Source organism: Rhinatrema bivittatum, chromosome 2, assembly GCF_901001135.1.
Source record: "Rhinatrema bivittatum chromosome 2, aRhiBiv1.1, whole genome shotgun sequence".
Taxonomy (NCBI): Eukaryota; Metazoa; Chordata; class Amphibia; order Gymnophiona; family Rhinatrematidae; genus Rhinatrema; species Rhinatrema bivittatum.
The window spans coordinates 505,776,515-505,799,416 of NC_042616.1; the positions used below are offsets into that span (position 1 = coordinate 505,776,515).

Below are 22,902 nucleotides of genomic sequence, written 5' to 3' on the forward strand. Positions count from 1 at the left end.
ACAGAGAGCTTGAAGGGAAGTCCCTTTAGGTTTACTGAAAGTTAGGAAGTGCTTAGGAGTTTTGAATGAGTTTTTTTTTTCAGGCCCAGTCAGAGGAGCCAGGCAAACACTGCCTAGTAGTCCTGACCAGGGTCAGGAGGGGAGTCCTCTTCCAGTCCACTTACTGGCTGGTTAGGATTTCCCCTCTGTGTCTATTTTTTGGGTTCAAGAATTTTCAGTAGTAAGAGCCTCACTGGATACCTGGGCTTTTTCCTGGACTCAGGGCATGGGGAACCCTGTGTCCGGGATGCCCAGAGATAAGGAAGACCTGCTCCAGAAGTGGTGGTGACCCATTGTGAGGCAAAACTCTGGTGTTAAATTCAGTTGGGGATAAAAGACTTTGAGTTCAAGATCCAGGAGGAAGTTTTGGCTGCCCTTCCTTCCTGTTTGAAGCAAAGAAAGCTGCTTGCTTCAAGGGAATTCCTCCCATCAAGAATCCAGAAAGAAGAAATAGACTATATAAGAACCAAAGAGATCCAGGAGATCTGCTAACCCTGAGTAAGGGAAATCAAAATATCATTGTGGACACCCATCTGGTATTTTCACTACCGTGGGGAGAGAGAGAAGATTTACTCTCTGTGCCATAGACTCTTTACCATTTTTATCAGATTGGAAGGGGCTTTTTGACCATTCTAAAGAGACCATGCCCAGCTAGGAACACCACTTAACCAAGCCCTGGAGAGTGGATGTTTCCCTGGCCCTGATATGTGAATCCTGCAGGCTAGGTGGTCCTTGTTTTTCAGCAGATTTAACTTCAAGTTAGTGTTTCAGCCTGTGGGAAAAAATACCAAGGCTGATGCCCTGTCTTGGTCCTTTGAGGTCTGTGACTCAGCTTCCGACATACAATCCATCATTGATCCAGTGAAAATGTTGCTCTTTGTTCCCCCTTAGAAAACTGTAGTCCCCAAGCACCTAAAAGAACAAGTCCTCAAATAGGGACACGACCCCAAGCTTGCTGGGCATTCTGACATAAGGAAGACCTTGGAGTTAATTTCCTGTAACTACTGGTGGCCCCAACTAACCCAAGATGTAAAGAACTATGTATCATCTTGTGAGAATTGTGCATGGAATAAAACATTTCATCTTTGACCCTGGGGACGTCTCCAGCCTCTGCCTGTGCCCAATCATCCATGATCCCACATCGCTGGGGACTTTGTCACAGAACTCCTGGAGCCCATGGATAACACTGTGATCTGGGTCACGGTAGACAAATTTTCAACGATGGCACATTTCATCCTGCTGAAGTCCTTGCCATCTGCTTCCATATTTACACAACTATTGTTCAAACATGTCTTCAGACTCCATGGTCTCTTGGACCACTTTGTAAGTGACTGTGAGTACCATTCACCTCCAGATTTTGGAGGAACCTCTGCAAGAAGCTAGCCTACCATCCACAGTCCAATGGATAAACCAAAAGAATACATCAAATCCTCAAAGAATCCCTTCAAGCCCAGTCTCAGCACAACAAAAGAACAGGTCCATGCTGCTTCCATGGGCAGAATTTTGTTATAATAATCATGTAAGTAAATCTTCCGGATCATCTCCTTTCTTCATTGTTTTTGGTCGACACCTCAAGATTCCACTTCTAGTCCCACTGATAATTTCATCTCCCACTGCCAAATTTACTTCCTGAAAAGTGGTGGAAATCTGGAAAACAACCAAAGACATCCTAGAAAAAGGCTGCAGAGAAATTCAAGGACCATCCCAACAGGAGATGGCGCCCCACACCTCAGTTTCAACTGGGGGATTAAATGTGGCTAAGCATGAAAAACATTCATCTGAAACAGCCCTCCACAAAGTTCAAGCCCCGCTTCATAGGACCTTACCCTGTCACCCGACAGTTGGGACCAGTGACTTACCATTTACATTTACCTCCATCTCTCATGATACACAACTCTTTTCATGTGTCACTCCTAAAACCTATGATCCTAAAATGGAAATGTAAAAAACCACCCATTCCTACTCCTATAACCACAGAGAGGGCAACAGAATATAGAGTACAGGAAATCCTGGACTCCAAGCACTCCCGAGTTGGGGCGGTGAGGGATCCTATTGTTGATACATTGGAAGGGCTATGGTCCTGAAGAGAAGTCCTGGGAACCAGCTAGAAATATCCACGCACCCAGACTCCTCCGCAGGTTCCACCACCTCTTTCCCCATAAACCCAAATCCAGTGCTGGAGGAGGGGCTTAAAAGGGGGTGGGTACAGTAATGCCCTTACCTCCCAGCATGTCTGGCATAGCATCCTGCATTGTGCAGCATCTTGCTTCCTGGCTAGAACTTCCTATCACCAGGACTGCCTCTTATAGGCCCTGCTACCTGGACTTCCTGGGGCGCTGGCTGATGACATCATATTCTGTCTTAGTCTATAAGGAAGTCACCTGCTACTAGGCAGCACCTCAACTACAAGTCTCCTGCTGTGCTATTGCCTGCAGTGTGTGTTGTCTTGCCTCCAGTTCCAGCCCTTGTCTCTCGTTTCTGTATGGCCTCCAGTTCCATCTCTTGTCTCCAGTTCTGCCTTGCTTCCAAATCCCGCCTTGCCCCAGCCTTGCCTCTGCTGTGCCTTCCTGTTCTGTCTGTTCCCACTATGCATCAGCCTCCTTGGATTGTTTTCTCGGTGCTGACTTGAACAGACTTTGACCTCGCCTGATTGCTGCCTGCCCTGATCTTCACTTGGTTCTCGGCTCCTGCTTGATTGCTGCCTGCCTCGACCTTAGACTGGATCTCGACTTCTCTGCTAGCCGCTTGCCCTGGCCTCGGATTGTTCCTGGACTTTGCCCTTGTCTTGCCTTATCTCAGCTGCCGCCTGCCAGGACCTGGGCAATGCTTTTACCACCCAGGTAGTATCAACCCAGCAGCAGCCCAAGGGTTAACCCCTCCAGCTCATGACAGACAGTAATATGCACCCTGCTACACATACTCAAGGCTCTTTTCCAAAGCAATAACTTAAGTAAAACAAACAGAGCTTACTAGGAGGCCGATGTACTAACCTGTAAGTTTTCAGCCATTTACCATGGGTTTTCAGCCATCTCACGAAAACGTTTGCTACCCATGCAAATGAGCTGGTAGCAATGTTTCACACAAACATTTGCTACGTGGGTCACCAAAAAATGATAACTACATCTTATCGAAGTTTAGGTATCATTTTTGTGAAAACCAGTCTGCTATTTTCATGTGCTTGTTTTCACTGAATTCAGAATTAATACGCTGCTTTACATGGTCTTATAAAGGCAGCAGCTCATTAAATTTGACTTTAAATAAAAATTAGATGTAGTGAAGTAAGCATGAAATTTAACTATTTGCAAAGTAAAAAATTGTAAAAAAAAAAAAAAAAAAATTTGGCAAATGAGGCTTCATGTGTAGCAATGCACAATCCCCTGAAATTTGGTGGGGGGATGGGTTGCATGTTTTTGCATATGAAGACCTGTCTGCAAAATTCTTCATTGGCCTCATAGTGACAAAAACTCATTACTGAAGAATTTACTTTTGTTAAATCAGCTGCCTTTTGCCAATTCATTTCAAGCATTTATGAATTTGGAAGATGAGGAATCATGCCAGATGCACCACACAAACTGTGAGTGTCATCACAACAAGAATCACAGCACAGAGAACCAGAGATACAAAAAGCTGTCCTCTATCACAACTGGGCCGGTTTTCCTCTCCTTCCATGGAAAGCAAAGCCACGGAGGAGAATTCACTGGTAACCAGACCATCACACATGTCGGCAGTGGCCTCCACTGTCCACCTGAGAACGTTGACTTTCATCTCCATGTCATAGATCATTCTGTCCACTTTTGCAATTTCATCTCCCAGGTCCTTCTGCTCCATAGGAATTACTGTTTCATCAGAGATTATGTTTGAAACACTTAGAGCACGGGAGGCTATTTCAGAAGTGGTACCTGTAAATAGAATGAAGTGATTACCAGCATAGATGCTACAACTAGAATTATTAGTAGTTAGATGTGTAATTCATGCTTGACTCCCTATTATCATTGAACCCACAGATAAAAGTCACATTGAAATCTGGCCTTTGAAGCTTAAACTGTTAAAACATCTGAATTACACTCTCTTGAAAAATGAGTTTCGGGCACTAGATCAGGCCTTCATGCTAACTTGTTTGGATTCTCCCTGTGCTGTTCTCCCCAAATGTCAACTTAGAAACCTGCAGGTATTGCAAAATTCTGCGGCATGAATCACCCTGGGAGGGTCTCCAAGAGAACGTGTAACTCCATTGCTTGAGTGTTTACATTGCTTACCTGTGGCTCAGAATAAAATGTAAGATTCTTACCTTGGAAGTTAAAGCCATTAGGGAAGAAATGCCACCTTATTTAGCTAACCTGATCTGAGTATGCCCTTCTTGTTACCTGCACTTTGCTAAGTAAATACTTGTTGGCTGTGGCTTTCATCAAGCAGGTTCACCTACAGGAGACCCATCTTTGGGCCTTCTCTGTTGTTGGGCCTGTTTTATGGAAATGCCTTCCCAGGTGATCTACAATTGATGAATACAGTCTTTTTCATAAAAAGCTGAAGCTGCTACTCTGTCAGTAGGTGTTCCCTTAAGAGTAGGTGATGCAGCATTTCTATTTTGGTGAAGCATTGTGTACTTTGCTGTAAGTAGTTATTAGATTTCTGGGCTGACTGTTAATTGTTTCTATTTTAATTGTATATGTTTTATGTAATCTGCCTAGCATGGCTGGTCTGGTACAGGTGGAATATAAATATTTTAAATACATAATTAAAATCTGCATTTATGCAGCATCTGACATTTAAATGAGATCCTTATGTTTCCCAGTTTAATGCACTCAGCCACCTCGAATGTAGACAATATAGCTGCCATTTTTTAGGTTTGACCTGCATGATTTAAAGCAAAAAGAGTCCATAAACAAACATGTTAATGGGCTAGACACTGCCAGTACATGATTTTTCCTCCCAATATATACCTGATGATATTGCTTAATTCTTTCTAACTTCCACATAGCACTTTTTTTTATCCCTCCTTAGGTTTTTTCTGTGAATTGTCTATTGTCTTATGGTGAATTGTCTATTGTCTTATGGTGATCGTCATAAAATTATTTCTTCAGTCTCCTCCAACTACCTGCCCATCTGACCAGTTCCATCCCACAGTCTGCAGTTCTTGCTTTCATTTATGTCCCGTATTATTAGCCCTTCCCTTGTTTCTAAACTTTTTTCTAAAGTGTAATGACCCTTTGGGTTCATTACCAGAAAGGCCCTAGTTAACTCCCTGAGCTAGGAATGGCAGTGAGTTAGGGGACCAATACTCGTTAACTGTACCCAATATTGTAGACGCTTCAGCTTGTGAATGACATTTACCACTTTTGAAATTTGACCTTCATAATAGGCATCATCGTTATTGCTTTCGCGTGTTTAAACTCTGCCTTATATTTAATCATGTGGTCAATTCAGTTCATTTTGAGAATTTTTAACCATATTTTTCAAAACATTTTCTTATGCATTTAAAATTGTATCCGTAGAACTTCTTGTGCAAGAATAAGCACTTATCTTGATTTTACTCGATCCACATCCTTTGCTATCTTGCTATAATTGGCAAGAAGCCAATTATAGCAAGATAGCCAATTGGCAAGAAGCCAATTATAGCAAGATAGCAAAGGATGTGGATCGAGTAAAATCAAGATAAGTGCTTATTCTTGCACAAGAAGTTCTACGGATACAATTTTAAATGCATAAGAAAATGTTTTGAAAAATATGGTTAAAAATTCTCAAAATGAACTGAATTGACCACATGATTAAATATAAGGCAGAGTTTAAACACGCGAAAGCAATAACGATGATGCCTATTATGAAGGTCAAATTTCAAAAGTGGTAAATGTCATTCACAAGCTGAAGCGTCTACAATATTGGGTACAGTTAACGAGTATTGGTTATTTAAGTGAAGTTGTTATTTTCCGATACAGTTGAATCCAAAACATCGAGTTCTCACTCTGCATTGGTTGATTAGTGAGTTAGGGGAGGCATCATTCAGTACACCCCCTCTTTTGAGGCAATCCCTAATGTGGTATAAAAATAGCTCTCTCACTGAGAAAGTGGGACCATGCAGCTTGAGTTTTGGAGTTAGAGGAACGAGTTTTATCCTCGGTTGTTTTTAGTCTGATCTTTGGGGCTCAGAAAAAGTGGGAAAGCTGCCTTTCCAGTCCACTCCTTAGCTGGTTGGATTTGCCTTCTGGGATTTTTACCGTGGTTGTAAGAAGCCTTCTGAGACCCCTGATTTTTGGCCTGGAGAGAAATTACAGAGGAGTCTTTCCCTGGGAGGCCAGGATAGGGGGAAGACCTGTCCCTCTCCTCCCTCAATGAGGACAAAGCTATGGTTTGTTGCAAGTGGTTTCCGGTGTTTGGATTCAGTTTGGGGAAAAGATAATTTTGAGTTGTAAGACCTAGGAGGTAGATTTTGCTGCCTCCTTCCTGCTCTGAAGAAATGAGAAAGGAGGTGTGCTAGCTGGACATTTTCTCTGCAAAAGATCCAGGGGGGAGAGAGAGAGAGAGAGAGAGAGAAAGTGAGGAACATTCTGGAGAACTGTGAGTAACATCATTTTGAGATATGCCAAGGATTTCCATCAGGAGTTTTCACCCTGGGGGAGGAAAGATTTTGGGCCTCTGCAAAATGAAGTTTTCCAGTTTTTGAGGGGTTTATTCTTATCCAAACAAGGCTACCCCTGCCCACTTGGGAACCTTATTTTTTCCAAGCCCTGGAGGATGTGTGTTTCCCTTGCCCTGGTAGAGAGAGAAAGACCCTTGCACAGAGAGAGAAAAGACTAAAACCTGTAGTATCCAGCTGTTGTGCCAAGAACTAATGTGAACTTGCAAATCTTTTTATCTAAGAAAACTTTCAGTAAAGTTTTGATTTTGGATATTCACCCTGAACCTCCTGTATTTGGTACCCACACCAACAGAAGAGAAAGATAACTTATAGAAAGAGACAGTTTTACCCCCTCTTCCCAGGGCCTTGGAGAAGTTCCTCCTCACTTCCAGTAAAGGAATCCGATCCTGGGTTCAAAGAGACTTATATGAGAGAGACTGAAGTTTGGATAATGGCCCCAAGATCCTATGTGCCCCTGCACCAATGCAAATAGCAAATAGGGGTTACATAAGCATCTTAAAAAATGCTCTTGTACAAAAAGACCCACCCTGATCTCTTTCATAGTCATTAACTTTTTGTTTCTCTTCCAGTTGGCTGCCAGTTTTGGTTGATTTTGTGAACTACATACAAATAAAACCTCTGTCTTGTTGTATCAGGGGATTTCATACATTATTTTGACAAAATTTGAAAACATGGAACATTTTCTTATAAAGACATCCAGAAGTCCATTAAGCCCAATTACTTTCTGATTACCTGTTAGCAGTATCTATGTGGTGATCAAGAGGAACAGGAAAAAGCATTGTGTACCTCTAGGTATAACTGTAAATTGGAACAAGTCCTTCTTTACCATGTAGGGATTAGCCGGTCACCCTAAAATGGAGTGTGCGACTGAACCAAACTTTGCAGGTCTGAAAACACAAGAGGCCTGCAATTTTAATTTTTTATGTGAGAACTACACTGAGGAGAAGAAGCTGCTATTGTTCTTCATATCGAGCAATCTGTCTTAACCTTACAATTTACCTGGTATTGCCAGACACAAATTTGCCGAGTCTATGGTTTTGACAAACTTTGTATTCAGCAATAAGGTCTAGTATTGTTTTGCCAAATGTCTCCCAACTCATGACAGCAGCTCCATGAGAATATGTATATACGTATCAGCTAAGATGAAGTCATATCGGAAGCCCTCCAACCCTATACCAGTGGATTGTGCTACAATCCAATCAACTCTGACTTTTGGATCATATGCATATGCTGAGCACAAATGGAGTCCACTTGTGGAAGGTCTGGGTCTGGAGATAGGCAGTAGCGTAGTCAGGCGAAGCAGAGGTCTGGGTCTGGAGATAAGCAGTAGCATAGTCGGATGAAGCAGAGGTCTGGGTCTGGAGATTGTTGTATTTGTGGCATTGTGGACCCTTAGTCGCAGTGGAGATGACTCCTCCCATGGGGAGGGGCCCCATGGGGAACCACAGCAATAGGCTAAACGCAGAGAGCGGACACTTGTAAGTGGAAAGCTTTATTGTACTGCTGTAGATAGATGGTATGAGGCAGGAAGGAAAGGCACTGGAATCCGGCAAGGTGCCAATACGTTCTGACAGTCTCAGATGTTGATATCTCACCCGATGTTCAAGGTAGATAGGACCCCGCGGTGTGGGATAAACCGAGCCTGGTGCGAGTACCTGATAGTCCTGAGATCCTGAAATGAATAAGAGAGATAGACCCCCAAGGAGCAGTTGTCTAATTATTAGAGACCCCGAAGGGTGGATGGAAGCAAGAGACCCCCGAGGAGCGGGTGCCTAGAGCTTCTAACAGAGCAAGGCCCTGGAGTGAATAGCAGCGTCTAAGCATGCAGCTTAGAGTGGTCAGAGAAGCTAGACCATAGTCTTTGCTAACTCAAAGGTGGAAGCGTAGTGGAGGCTTTAAATACCCGGAGGTATTGATGTCATGCGGTGGGGACGCCCCTGAGTTTCCCCCCCATGATGTGTATTTGAGCGTAGGAGATGTGCGTGTGCGCGCCCTAGGAGGCCACCGGAGTGAGCATGGCGGACTGGGACGCCCATGCTGAGCTGGAGACGCCGAGGCCCTTGGCACTCGGCAGTGGAAGTAGCCATCTTGCCCAAGGAGGAGGAAAAGGGAAGAAAAGAGATAAGGCAGAGCGGTCGCAGCCGTCTGCGACCGACAGACGCAACAGAGATGATCAATGGCAAAGTCAGGCAAAGCAAAGTCATAGTCCGTATAGTCAATCCGAAGCATGAAGCAGGGTAGGAACGAAGAGACAGGAACCAGGAACAGGAACTCAGGGGTAAAACGAATCTCTAGGAGGCAACGAGTACTCGACCAGCGAGGAGAGCTGTTGCAAAGGCAACGCTAGGGAGTGGAGCCTGATCTTAAATACTGTAGTTAGGTTGACATCATCATCCGGGGCAGTGGCTAGGTTCCCGCTGTGATCCCTATTTAAGAATCAATGGTGCGTGCGCACGCGCCTAGGGAGGGCCACAGCACGATTAGCAGTGTCTCTCCGCGGGCCACATGAAGAGGCCCGATGAGAAGTGGAAGCAGGACCGAGAACGCCGGGGACTGTGGCAGAGCCAGAGGCACCGGGTGAGGCCCGAGGACGGAGCTGACGGCCCACCGCCGCCAGCGAGGAGGAACCAGAGGCTGGAGTCACTGTAGAAAGGTGAAGGGACTGTGCCGCGGGTCTGCCGTGGACTGCACGCATAACATTCATTGTGGAAAGGCCTGGGGCAGTACTACATAAAACAAACACAAATAAGATTGGCAGTAAGGTAAACCTTAATCAATTTTCAGAACTGTGTGTTCGTGAGGAGCTAACTAAACTTAAAGTAATTAAGGCAATGGTGCCAGATGGGATACATCTGAGAGTACTGAAAGAACTTAAAGAAAACCTCACTTGGAGTACTGTGTTCAGTACTGGTGCCCATATCTCAGGAAGGATAAAGTCAGGATAGTGGCAGTCCAAAGAAGAGCAACCACAATGGTGAGGGGTCAGCATTGGAAGGCTTATGAGGAGAAGCTGAAGGATCTGAATATGTACACCCTGGAAGAAAGGAGGTGCAGGGGAGATATGATACAGACCTTCAGATATCTGAAAGGTTTTAATGATACACAATTGTCAAACCTTTTCCCTTAGAAAGAAATCAATAGAACTAGGGGTCATGAAATGAAACTCTAGGGAGGACGACTAAGAACCAATGTCAGGAAATATTTCTTCACAGAGAAGGTGGTGAATGCCTGGAATGCCTTTCCTGTAGAGGTGGTGAAGACGAAAACAGTCAAGGAATTCAAAGGAGCATGGGATCAACACTGTGGATCTCTAAAGGCTAGAGATTGGAAATAAAAGAGTGCATGGGGGTAATTGAGGGTAACTTGCTGGTGTGACAGTTGCTACCTTTAACAATTAAGCCTTGATACTGTTAATGCAACTCCATCATTGCTCTCTGCTTCAACAGCAGTGAGAAAAGGGGAATTGGATTCAGACAGCAACCAATGAGGGCCACGACCTTTACAGTTTGGGGAACAAATAAACATGGGGGTAACTAGTCTGATACTTTTGATGAAATTCAACATTGCTCTGCTTTCACAGCAACAGTTAAGGGAAACTGGATTCAAACAACATCCGAAGGCCCTGACTACAGTCTGGCAAACTGATAAGCATGGGGATAACCTGCACAGTGCAACAGATACTGGCATAAGCTTGCTGGGCAGACTGGGTGGATCACTTCATCCTTTTCTGCTGTCATTTCTATGTTTCTGTGTGAGTAGATCTGAAAATGTTGATGCAGCTCCTAAAAGGAGGCATAGCCACCCGTATCCTTCATAAAATACTGAACTACCTGAAAATCACTGCGACCCCAATCCTTAAAAATTGGGGAATGAAACTCTGGGAGAAAAATGTTATTGTCTTGAAAAGGCAAAAAAACATGAGACTAAATATTGTAGCTGTAATTTATGACATTAACATTTCCAAGCTTTCATAACTGTAGAAAACAATACACTATCCTGTAAGTGAGAATGTAGAGACATTTGGGTAGTGTGTAGTATGTATCTTAAATTTAAGGGATAAACTAACTCTTGCTCTCAAGTAATTGGAGTATGTCCCCATGATCCAATCTCCACATGCCGAAGAAGACCAGAGATATTATATGACTTCAAATCTGCCAGACTTATTCCACCTTTATCCCATGGTCTCACTTGACAAAGCTATCCTTGGCTTTTTCCCCGCCAAAGAAATTGACGAATAAGATGGTCTAATTCACAAATTTCTACAGTAGTTAAGTATAAAGGTAATTGCTGGAGGACATATAACCATTTCAGCAAGATCATCATCTGGAAAAGATTCACCCTCCCAACCAAAGAGAGTGAAAAATCCAACCAAGTCATCAAAATGTCTTTAGTTTTGACCATCAATTTTTGAAAATTTAGAGTTTGTAACTGACCAAGATCCCCAGGTAAATGCACGCCTAAATGCTTAAAAGAATTTAGTTACCACTTCATTGGGAAATCTAGACCATATATGGAAATCACAGAATCATGTATAGGGAGAGCCTCAGATTTATCTAAATTAATTAGAAGACCTGCCAATCTATCGTAGTTCTGAAATTCCTCTAAAAGTTGGAATGGAGACTTAAGGATTTTTAATATGGACTAAAGCCTCATCCGCAAAAGCTGACAATTTAAAAATATGTTCTCTGGATGATCCTATGGGGATATCCTCTATCCCCCCGTTCCCCCAAATCCGCTGTAAAAGGGGTTCTAAGGTTAATACAAAAAGAAGGGAAGACAGAGGGTACCCCTGACAAGTCCCTCACTGTAACTCAAACCCTTCAGATATAATACCATTCAACATAATTGAAGCCGTCAGTTTATTATAGAGAGTTTGAAAAACACACAAGAAAGACCCTGAAAGACCCACTTTTTGAAGAGAAACAAACATAAAGGCCCACCCTACCCAATCAAACGCACTTTCAGCATCAAAACTTAATATAAGAGACACTAGCTGTTATAATTTGCTACATTCTATAGAAGTTAAAATTTTCCAAATATTAGTTGTGGAGTACCAGCCCTTGACAAACCCCACCTGCTCTTTATTAAATTGGGGAGTAATTTTGCCAAGCGATCTGTCATTATCTTGGCCAATAAATTTATTTCAAAATTTAGTAGTGAAATTGGCCTATGGGAACCTAACAAAGTAGGATCTCTTCCTGGCTTTGGCAGAACCATGATTAGTGCTGTATTAGGAGCCAAGGGAAACCCACCTCGCAGCAAAAGTTTATCTAATATCTTATAAAACGCTACCTGATAACCATCTATATCTGGAGCCTTCAACAATTTACCCTCTCGTATCCCCCTATGTAGTTCTTGGACATTTAGAGGTGCATTCAAAACTGACAACTGATCCAAGGTTATAGAAGGTAAATGAATGGAATCTAAATATTATTGTATTTGTTGTGTATCAAAAGAAGAAGCAGTATATAACACCTGATAAAAAGATTTAAAAGCAGCACAAATGTCTCTGCTGAAGTTCACCAAGGTACCCAATTTAGCACGAACAGTAGTTATACATTTGTGCCCACCCCAATGCCAAGTTAAATTGGCTAACAGCCTACCTGACTTATTCCCAAAATGAAAGAATTTACTTTTATAATATAACATGGATTTGTTAGTCCTTTGATGGAGAAGAGAATTAAGTGCAGTTTGCATAGTTATGAACTTATGCCTGTTACCCAGGGTAGGGTTAGACTCATATCTCTGTTTCACATACTGCAAGCGTTTTTCCGATTGTAGAATCTCATTCATAAATTTCTTCCCCTGGGCAGCTACAAAGGAAATTATTTTCCCTCTAAGAACCATCATAGCCATTTCCCAAAACAGAATTGGAGAAGATCTATGCTCATCATAAAAATTACAAAAACTGTCCCATTGCTTACAAAGAAAATCCTTAAATGCCTGATCTTGAAACAAATATTGTGGAAAACACTATGGAGTACACTGGTTCAAGAGTAAAAACCCTTCCAGGTCAATCCAGACCTGGTAGTGATCAGAAATATCTGTAGGACCTATATCAGAGGATGTAACCTTGGAAAACCCAGTTCTACTAATCAAAAGAAAGTCAATATGAGAAAAGGATTGGTGGGCTCTGGAAAGGTATGCATAAGATCTATCCAACAGATGTGAGGTCCTCCATCCATCTACCACATCCAAGGTATGACCCAGGTATATTAAGAACATAAGAATATGCCATACTGGGTCAGACCAAGGGTCCATCAAGCCCAGCATCCTGTTTCCAACAGTGGCCAATCCAGGCTAAAAGAACCTGGCAAGTACCCAAAAACTAAGTCTATCCATGTTACCGTTGCTAATAATAACGGTTGCTATTATATAAGTCAACTTAATTAATAGCAGGTAATGGACTTCTCGTCCAAGAACTTATCCAATCCTTTTTTAAACACAGCTATACTAACTGCGCTAACCACATCCTCTGGCAACAAATTACAGAGTTTAATTGTGTGTTGAGTGAAAAAGAACTTTCTCCGATTAGTTTTAAATGTGCCACATGCTAACTTCATGGAGTACCCCCTAGTCTTTCTATTATCTGAAAGAGTAAAAAACTGATTCACATCTACCCGTTCTAGACCTCTCATGATTTTAAACACCTCTATCATATCCCCCCTCAGCCATTTTCTCCAAGCTGAAAAGTCCTAACCTCTTTAGACTTTCCTCATAGGGGAGCTGTTCCATTCCCTTTATCATTTTGGTAGCCCTTCTCTGTACTTTCTCCATCGCAATTATATCTTTTTTGAGATGCGGCGACCAGAATTGTACACAATATATAAGGTGCAGTCTCACCATGGAGCGATACAGAAGCATTATGACATTTTTCGTTTTATTCACCATTCCCTTTCTAATAGTTCCCAACATTCTGTTTGCTTTTTTTGACTGCCGCAGCACACTGAACTGAAGATTTCAATGTGTTATCCACTATGACGCCTAGATCTCTTTCTTGAGTTGTAGCACCTAATATGGAACCTAACATTGTGTAACTATAGCATGGGTTATTTTTCCCTATATGCATCACCTTACACTTGTCCACATTAAATTTCATCTTCCATTTAGATGCCCAATTTTCCAGCCTCGCAAGGTCTTCCTGCAATTTATCACAATCTGCTTGTGATTTAACTACTCTGAACAATTTTGTATCATCTGCAAATTGGATTACCTCACTCGCCGTATTTCTTTCCAGATCATTTATAAAGATATTGAAAAGTAAGGGTCCCAGTACAGATCCTTGAGGCACTCCACTGCCCACTCCCTTCCACTGAGAAAATTGTCCATTTAATCCTACTCTCTGTTTCCTGTCTTTTAGCCAGATTGTAATCCACGAAAGGACATCGCCACCTATCCCATGACTTTTTACTTTTCCTAGAAGCCTCTCATGAGGAACTTTGTCAAATGCCTTCTGAAAATCCAAGTACACTACATCTACCGGTTCACCTTTATCCACATGTTTATTAACTCTTTCAAAAAAGTGAAGCAGATTTGTGAGGCAAGACTTGCCTTGGGTAAAGCCATGCTGATTTTGTTCCATTAAACCATGTCTTTCTATATGTTCTGTGATTTTGATGTTTACAACATTTTCCACTATTTTTCCTGGCACTGCAGTCAGGCTAACTGGTCTGTAATTTCCCGGATCTCCCCTGGAGCCCTTTTTAAATATGGGGGTTACATTAGCTATCCTCCAGTCTTCAGGTACAATGGATGATTTTAATGATAGGTTACAAATTTTTACTAATAGGTCTGAAATTTCATTTTTTAGTTCCTTCAGAACTCTGGGGTGTATACCATCCGGTCCAGGTGATTTACTACTCTTCAGTTTATCAATCAGGTCTACCACATCTTCTAGGTTCACCGTGATTTGGTTCAGTCCATCTGAATCATTACCCATGAAAACTTTCTCCAGTACGGGTACCTCCCCAACATCCTCTTTAGTAAACCTTTAGTAACAGTAGAAGGAGGATATAGGCCAGAAGCAGACCTAAAGTGGGGTCCAAAACACAATTAAAGTCCCCCACAATAACTAAAGTAACATTAGAGTACACTGCTAACATCTGTACTACCTGTACTGTGATCATAAACACTGGAAGCATAAAGGGCCGGATTTTAAATGCCCTGCGCGCGTAAATCCGGCCGGATTTACGTGCGCAGGGCCCTCGCGCGCCGGCGCACCTATTTTGCATAGGCCACCGGCGCGCGCAGAGCCCCGGGACGCGCGTAAGTCCCGGGGCTTTGTAAAACGGGCGTGTCTGCTCCAGCTCCTCCCCTTCAGGCCCAGAATGAGGTTGCACCATGATGTCTCAGACTTAACAGGTAAAGCAGCAGGGGAGTTCTGCTCCAGCTCCTCCCCTTCAGGCCCAGATTTACGCCTGCAGATTTACATCTGCTTTCAGCAGGCGTAAATCTGCCAACAAAGGTAAGGGGGGGGGTTTTAGATAGGGCCGGGGGGGTGGGTTAGGGAGGGGAAGGTGGGGGAGGGCAAAGGAAAGTTCTCTCCGAGGCCGCTCCGAAATCGGAGCGGCCTCGGAGGGAACAGGCAGCTCGCGCTGGGCTCGGCGCGCGCAGGTTGCACAAATGTGCACCCCCTTGTGCGCGCCGACCCCGGATTTTATAAGATACGCGCGTATCTTATAAAATCCAGCGTACTTTTGATCATGCCTGGTGCGCGAACAAAAGTACGCGCTCGCGCAAAATTATAAAATCTACCCCAAAGATTGCAAAGTACCAAGGGCTTTCTATTCAGAGAACCCTGCACAATAATGTATCTACCATTTGGATCTTCTATGCATGTAGTGGCCTGGTAGGGGAATTGACTTACCAAACAAGATAGCAACCCCTGCTGTTTTCCCAACTGCTGCAGATGAGAAAACTTCCCCCACCCAAGACCTACACAGTTTTTGATGCTCATCCCTATTGAAATGTGTTTCCTGTAACATTGCAATGTGAACTTTGTGTCTACGCAAAGCTTGCAATATTTTTTACCTCTTAACTAAAGACCCAATACTAGATACATTCCAAGTTGCTATTCTAATATTTTGAGACATCATCCCAGGTAAATACATGGGTCAAAGTGCAAAAAGAAAAGAAAAACTTCTCTTCAAAAGCTTGGACCCCCCAGCCTGGATCCTGGCCAAAGTTTACATGATTCCCCAACCACAATTTCCCAACTTCCTGTCACACCACAAGGTGTAAATGAACCACACATATTCCCTTCCTTACCCTCCCTACATTCTACATCTCTAGGTCCCACCCTCACACTATCCCAACCCCTCCCCCCAAAACCCAGAAGGCTAAACAAATATATTAGGCAACCAAATAAAAATGAGAACACCAGCTAAATGTAGGCATAAGGGATCCATTCAAATGTAAGGGGCCTCACCTCCCCATTCCAGATGCAAAACACCATATCATATTAGCAGGTACAGTAACCAATTCTCCTATACATTCAGGCAATTATTTATTTAATAGTTTTTCGATACCGATAGCCGTTTCCACATCACAAACAAGCAAAACAAACAAAAAAAAAGAAACAAAAACAAAAAAAGTCACCAGATATATACATCCAGTTTTCAACAAAAAATCAGGAAAACTCTAAGTCCAAAATCTGTGAGTTTCCCCAAACCATAGCCTTCCATCCATCAAAAAAAGTTAAAAAAAAAAAAAGGTCAAAACATCACAATGGTCCTGCGAACCATCCAGCATATTAAGTCCATAGCCAAACATGCGAAGACCAGATAGATGGCATCATATCACGGCTAGTTGCAGCCAGTAGGCTCTGAATTCCAAACTGCTCACAATCATTGCACAAACACTGTTCATATACACCTCAATGAAGTCCACGACATCAAGGTGGCGGAGTAGTCTCACTGCCAACACGATCAAGGGAACTCAAGAACTGCCTCGCTTTCTCAGCTAAATTGCACTAAGTAACTTGGTTAGCATGCATGACCTTAAGCTTTGCTGGATATTGCAGCATAAATGAGATGTTTCCTTGCACTAGCTGCGGGCATACCTCCGAAAATAATCTCTGCTGTGCCAACGCATTGATAGAGAAGTCCTGGAATATCAAAATTGGTGAATCATCATATAGCAAGGTGTGGCACTTGCAATAGGCCTGCGACTCTTCGGATGCTTCTTAATCTTAATGGCGCCGTGCTGGGAAGTAAAAGAGAGCGCATGTGGAAGCCATTCAAGGAAACCTGCTAGATCCACATCTCGTAGTTTTTCCGGCAATCCCATAAATTGTAGGTTGCTCCACCTTGCCTGGTTTTCAAGATTTGATAATTTCACTGCCTGTTGATCTCGAGCTGCTTTTAAAATGGATATCTCGGATTCCAAAGCCACCACACAGTTGTCCACTGCTGAGACAAGCGACTCTTTCTCCCGTAGCTGACCAGTCACGGTGGACAATAAAGAATGCATTTCGTCAAATTTAGTGCTAATTTTCTCAAACTTCACACTTTATTCCAAGGCTACTGCCCCCACGACTTCTTTAACCATGCAGTCTGGGGCTTCAAGTAATGGTGAATATTTAGAAACATGCGTCATCTTCCCTTCTGGGCCCTTGAGCTTGCCATGATCAGCATGCTGAATCCTCGTAGACATGAAGCTCGATCAATCGATATTCTATCCGGAAGCTCACACAGAAAGTTGAACAGGTTTACAAGAAACCACAGTCACTTAAACTCAAAATAATAAAAAAATCAAGGACGTGAGGCCCTGGAGCCAGTCAAACACATGTCTGCCTCCTCACTTTGTGTCACATGACCTCTCTTTGAGATATTTAAATGTCTCTGTCATATCTCCCCTTTCCTATAAGGTATATATGTTTAGATTTTTAAGTCTATCCTCATATGCTTCAGAACAAAGACCACTGCTCATTTTAGTAGCCACCCTCTGGACCAACTCCAAACGGTTTATATCCTTTTGAAGCTGCAGTGTCCAGAATTGTATACAATATTCCAAATGAGTCTCACGAGGGACCTATGCAGTTGCAATACCACCTCCCTTTTTCTGCTGATCTGTTGCTTTATCCATCTGCTTGGCTACCTTATGATCATCAGATATAGTCACCCCCAGATCCCACTCTTCTTTTGTGCTTAGAAGAATTTCACGTCCAATACTGTACTTGTCCCTTGGGTTTATGCAGCCTAAATGCATTAATCTGCATTTTTTAGCATTACAACTTAGCTGCCAGTTTCTAAACAATTTCTTGAGCTTCACTACATCCCTCCTCATGTTTTCCACATCTTCATGGCTGTCAACCCCATTGCAGATTTTGGTATAGTGGCAAAAAAAACCCCCCCAAACCTTTTCTGACAATCCTTCCACTATGTTGCTCACAAAAATGTTGAAAAGAACAGGTCCTAGGACTGATACCTAAGGCACACCACTAGTAACATGTCTCTGCTTTGAGTAACCTCCATTTACCACTACCCTTTGTTGCCTCCCAATCAGCCAGATTCTAACTCAGTCAGTCACTCTAGGTTCCATACCAAGGGCACTCAATTTATTTATATGTCTCCTGTGCAGAACAATGTCAAAAACCTTACTGAAACCCAAGTACACTACATCAAGCATTCTCCCTTGATCTAACTCTCTGGTCACCCAATCAAAGAAACTGATCAGATTAATCTAACAAGATTTACCTCTGCCTCGGATAATGAAACCCATTGGATTCCAGAAACAGCACCTTCCTCTGTTTTAGCAGCAATTCCATTAAATTTTTTCTCCACAAGGTGAAACTAATTAGCCTCAGTTCCCAGCCTCCTTACTTCCACTTTTATGAATAGGAACCACATCTGCCCCTCTCCAGTTCTACAAAACTATTCCTGACTCTAAAGAAGCATTGAAAAGGTCAGTCAGTGGAGCTGCCAGGTTTTCTTTATGTTTTGTCCTTGGATATGAGGGAATTCTTTACTGATGTCAGTTTTACTATGAATACCTCTGAATGTGTCCCCTAACCCCCAACCCATCTCCTGAAAACCCACCTGGATTCAAAGTGCCCCTCTAAAGTGGTTACATATATATAAAATGTCAGACCACCTCTACAAAGAGTATTTCTCTGCCCTTCTCTCTCCCTCTCCTGCACCAGAGTAGCAAAGTTATACAGGCAACATATGCGTGCTGCCTTTGCAAAATTTGTGGTTACCTGTGTCAGTCTTGGGAACGCCCATGACCTGCCTCCTTATTCTGAATGCATGTACACACGCCCTTCCTGGCTTCTTAAAATTCACACACTTATTTGGCCATTTTTGCAAGCAATGCTTTTAAAAATCTACCTCTAAATATATAAATGTGCACACACTAATATTACTTATTTGCACTAGTAATATTGTGTATTTATTTTATGTTATTTTCTGGTCCAGAACCCATAGTTGTGTAGGCATGTTACACATACCCATTTTAAATCACAAAGCTTGGATGTGGAGTTTTGTGACTTCTCCCATAGGTGTGGGTTTACAAACCTCACAACGAGAACAGGAGGTGGAAAAGTGGGAATGGCATAAACAGTGGGTTGTTCACTGAATCAACATCACCGTTGATTCAGTGCACAACCCACACAGTTGATTCCGTTGGTCCATCGCACTTGGAAACCAAGCCGAATTTGTGACAGTCTATCGATCCCAGATTGACCTCATCAGCCATCTGTGGACCCACAGATAGGAGAATCATGGAAGACAATCATCCTTGACTGCAAGGGATTGCCAGTGATGACATAAGATGCAGGACTCTACCCCTTGTGCAGAAATTGGAATGGTAAATACTTTTAATGAGACAGCAGTTCAAGCCAGATACCTTTTGTCCAGCTCCTCTGCTCTTTAGTTCTGTTTAGCTGGAGGCACTATTTGACACATCTGGTGTGGGGGATAGAAAGTTTTGGTGCCGCCTTCTGGGAAAGAAAGAAAGAAAGAGGAGAATTTTGTGTCTATTAGCTCACCCGTGAGACCGGTCTGAATGATTGACTGTCGAGAGTTATCAAGTGGGGCTGCCTGCCTCAGCTCAAACACTTTGCACATATCAGCGTGGAAGAGCTCTAGGCAGGATGAGAACAGGACCCAGAGGCACTCGAGCTCTGCTCGCTCCTCCTTGGCTAGCTGCTTGTCCCGGAGAGTTGTCGTCAGCTTGTTCCTGTTGCTCCCAGCCAGCTCCAGCACCTTTTCTCGGGTCCATTTCAGCTCATTGCGAAGCTGTCTGCTGTCTGAAGAGCCGCCCACACTGGTTGCCAGGTGCCTGTAGCAAGCAATCACCTTTTTTCACACACCCATAACACAGTAGAGAAAACAAATAACAAAAAAAAAAATGGATTAAGCAGCACTAGAATAATCTTACCTCACCTACTCTAGTCTTTTTCAGTACATTTGGAAAGTAATTTTCAAACGATTTCAGCAGGTAATACAGTGCTTTTCCCCAAGGAACTGGTCTTTTAAAAACTCGCCTGCCTTGAGGAGGCATTTCCAGGGGCGGAGTTGAGGATGTTTTTGGACGCACATGCATACCTTTGGATCTTCAAACGTATGTGTGGAAATATTCCTGAAATTTTCATTTGTACAGGTTAGCAGGTATGCGGGTAGTTTTGGTGGAATAGCACGACCATGCAAGTTCACTTTTATTTACTTATTTTAAAATAGTTCTTAACTGCTCACCCGACCAAAAGGGTCGCGCAAAGTCGTGTACAATGTATTCGCAAAGCCAACAATACAAATAAAAACACTGCAAAGAAACAAACAAAATATTTGCTAACTTTCTTAAGCAGGCTGTTACAAAATTACCCTCAAAGAGGACACTTCTTACAAAACTGCATAGTGGTAAAGTATCTTACCTGCTCTAAATTGTTAGTAACTAGCCCACTATACTTAGCACATATGATAAGACTTCAGTATGTAGTAGGCTTTCATGACTCGTCCTCAATATGGATCTCTTCTCCCTAATATTTTTGATTTTATGGGAATGTTATGCTTTTTTTTTTCTTTTGATATGTTGTTTGTCTATGAACTCAGGGCCTGATGTACTAATGAGATTTCCTCATTTTGTTTTAATGGGAAAAATGCTTAAGGCCTGATTTTAAAAAGCATTTACTTGAGTAGAACTGGGTTTTACTCAAGTAAATGCACTTTACTGGAGTAAGCAGGCTTTTGAATATTGCTACAATATATACCATTGAATTGTCCATAGGATTTACTTGTGTAAGTGCACTTTACTCGAATAAATGGCGTTTGAAAATTGCTCTGGTAGGATGTTACATTTACACCTAATTCCTTTGAAAATTACCCCCTTTGTACATAGACTCCTTACATTTTTTATTCTTTATTATTCCATGTATACATGGTGTGGACTAGGTGCGGTAAAATGAAATCTAATTTTTTCTGGCTCAATAGATTTTGGAAGCAAAATTTAAAGTTGTTGTTAAATACATTTTTATTGAGTTACCGACAGATTTAATTACTGCTCACTGCTACTGGAACAAGAGCCCCCACAAACCCAGGATCATCCCTTGGATCTTTTACCCATTTACAAACATTTAAGGTTCCTGAATTTTTGTTTTGCTACTTCCTGTGTAAAAATTTTCACCCTTCTAGGAAGAGTTTGTAGAAATGAAAGACGGGAATGGCTTCTCATTCCATAGGCTTTGAGAAATGCAATAAGCCAGCCTTGACTCCTTCTTTACCACTTTTAATTAATTCTGCCTTAAATATTTTTGTGAGATCATTTCCAGCCCATAGGGCAGAACTGGAATTAGGTCATCAAGCACAAGACAGAATTCCGCTTTCGCTTTCTAAGAGCGCTTCGTCCTTCAATACTATAGAAGTTCAATAAATTTTCATTCATGGAAGTAAAAAATGCCCCTGTGTTCCTATCTTGAAGTACTTTCATGTTTTAAGAACTGAAAAGTACACAATGTTCCTTGTATGAAGAGATGATGATAAATGCTTAACCAAAGCAAATTAAAATGCCATTCCCCAGAGTAATGACCTCTGTAGCTTGTTTATTTTCAAAGTTATATTTTGCTGCATGAAATTCCTTTTATAGCTAACAAATTTGTTGGCTCTCCATCCCATTGCTACTAAACTATAGTAATAAGATCAGGGAGATGTTCCCCTCAATTTGTTAACAGAATACATTTTCATGCAATCTCTTCTAAAAACAATTAATTTTGCTTTGTTTTTCTTGTGTTGCAAATTGGAATCCTGCCTGCTGCCTGAATTAGATGCAGCAAGGCTGCTTGGACTGCATACTTTGGTTTTTGCTCGCTCAACCAGTGAACAGGAGAATGTCTGAAGCACCCCTTGTTGGAATTTTTTTTATTAGACAGGTGCCTACATATTACTGTAAGTTGCCTTTATACTGACTCAAGTTGGTAACCTTGTTGACAATTTCCACAAAGAGGTTAGCAATTGGGTGGGCATAGAGACTGAATAATCCTGTTACCACCCACTAGAGGTGGCCCCTCTAGTTTCAAGAGCAGGACTGGGGTACCTTGGCAGACCGAATGGGAAAGCTTGCATACGCTATTGCCTTGCCTAGCAGTCCTTGTCATAGAAAAACAGAGAATTCTGGATAAATTCATTAGCAAATTAAAATAAAACACAAAGCTCTCTACCCCCAAATACTTTGTTGTTATAAAGCGAAAATTAACACAGACAAAAGATGCCGGTTAATAAAGGAAGAAAGGCAAAAAAGTTGGATGAGGTCATTAACCTTATTGAGAGCCATCACCAGCACCTTGCACTCTTCCCTGGCTCCCAGGGAGTTCACGCTGTCCTCATTGGTCACCCTGATGTTCTGGAGAGGCATTGGAGATCCTTTCCTTTTTCTCTCCTCTGCTGGCATTCAGGATCCAGAAGCATGAGATCTGCAGTTCACATGATTGCCATGTCCTATAGGTACCTGCTATCTTTTCACATTCTGTGAAGGATAAACAAATTCAACCTGTTTGTCAAATCCAGTGCACCACACACACACCGGATGGATTGATATCAATAACACATTTCACTAAGGAATGCGCTAGGATTCAAATGTCCACGGAATGCAACTTTTTTTTTATCTGTTAGGGAAAGGTAAAAAAATAAAAGGAGAGCCTTTCTGGTATTCAGGCTAGAGAAAGAGTTCATACAATGTCTGGAAATAATCCCGGAGATTACAGTTAGGAATCCTTGAGGCTGGATGAAAGGAGAAACCAA

At 42.3% G+C, this 22,902-nt stretch overlaps 1 protein-coding gene across 1 annotated transcript; it reads right to left on the reverse strand.

The window, feature by feature from the left end:
- Positions 1-3,588: 3,588 nt before the first annotated feature.
- Positions 3,589-22,516, reverse strand: LOC115083342 (regulator of G-protein signaling 9-binding protein B-like). Its single transcript, XM_029587143.1, has 3 exons — positions 22,421-22,516; positions 19,662-19,971; positions 3,589-3,938 (listed from the first exon to the last, which is right to left on the reverse strand). Exons 1-3 carry the CDS (start codon positions 22,514-22,516, stop codon positions 3,589-3,591), a joined length of 756 nt encoding a protein of 251 aa, XP_029443003.1.
- Between the last annotated feature and the right edge of the window lie 386 nt (positions 22,517-22,902).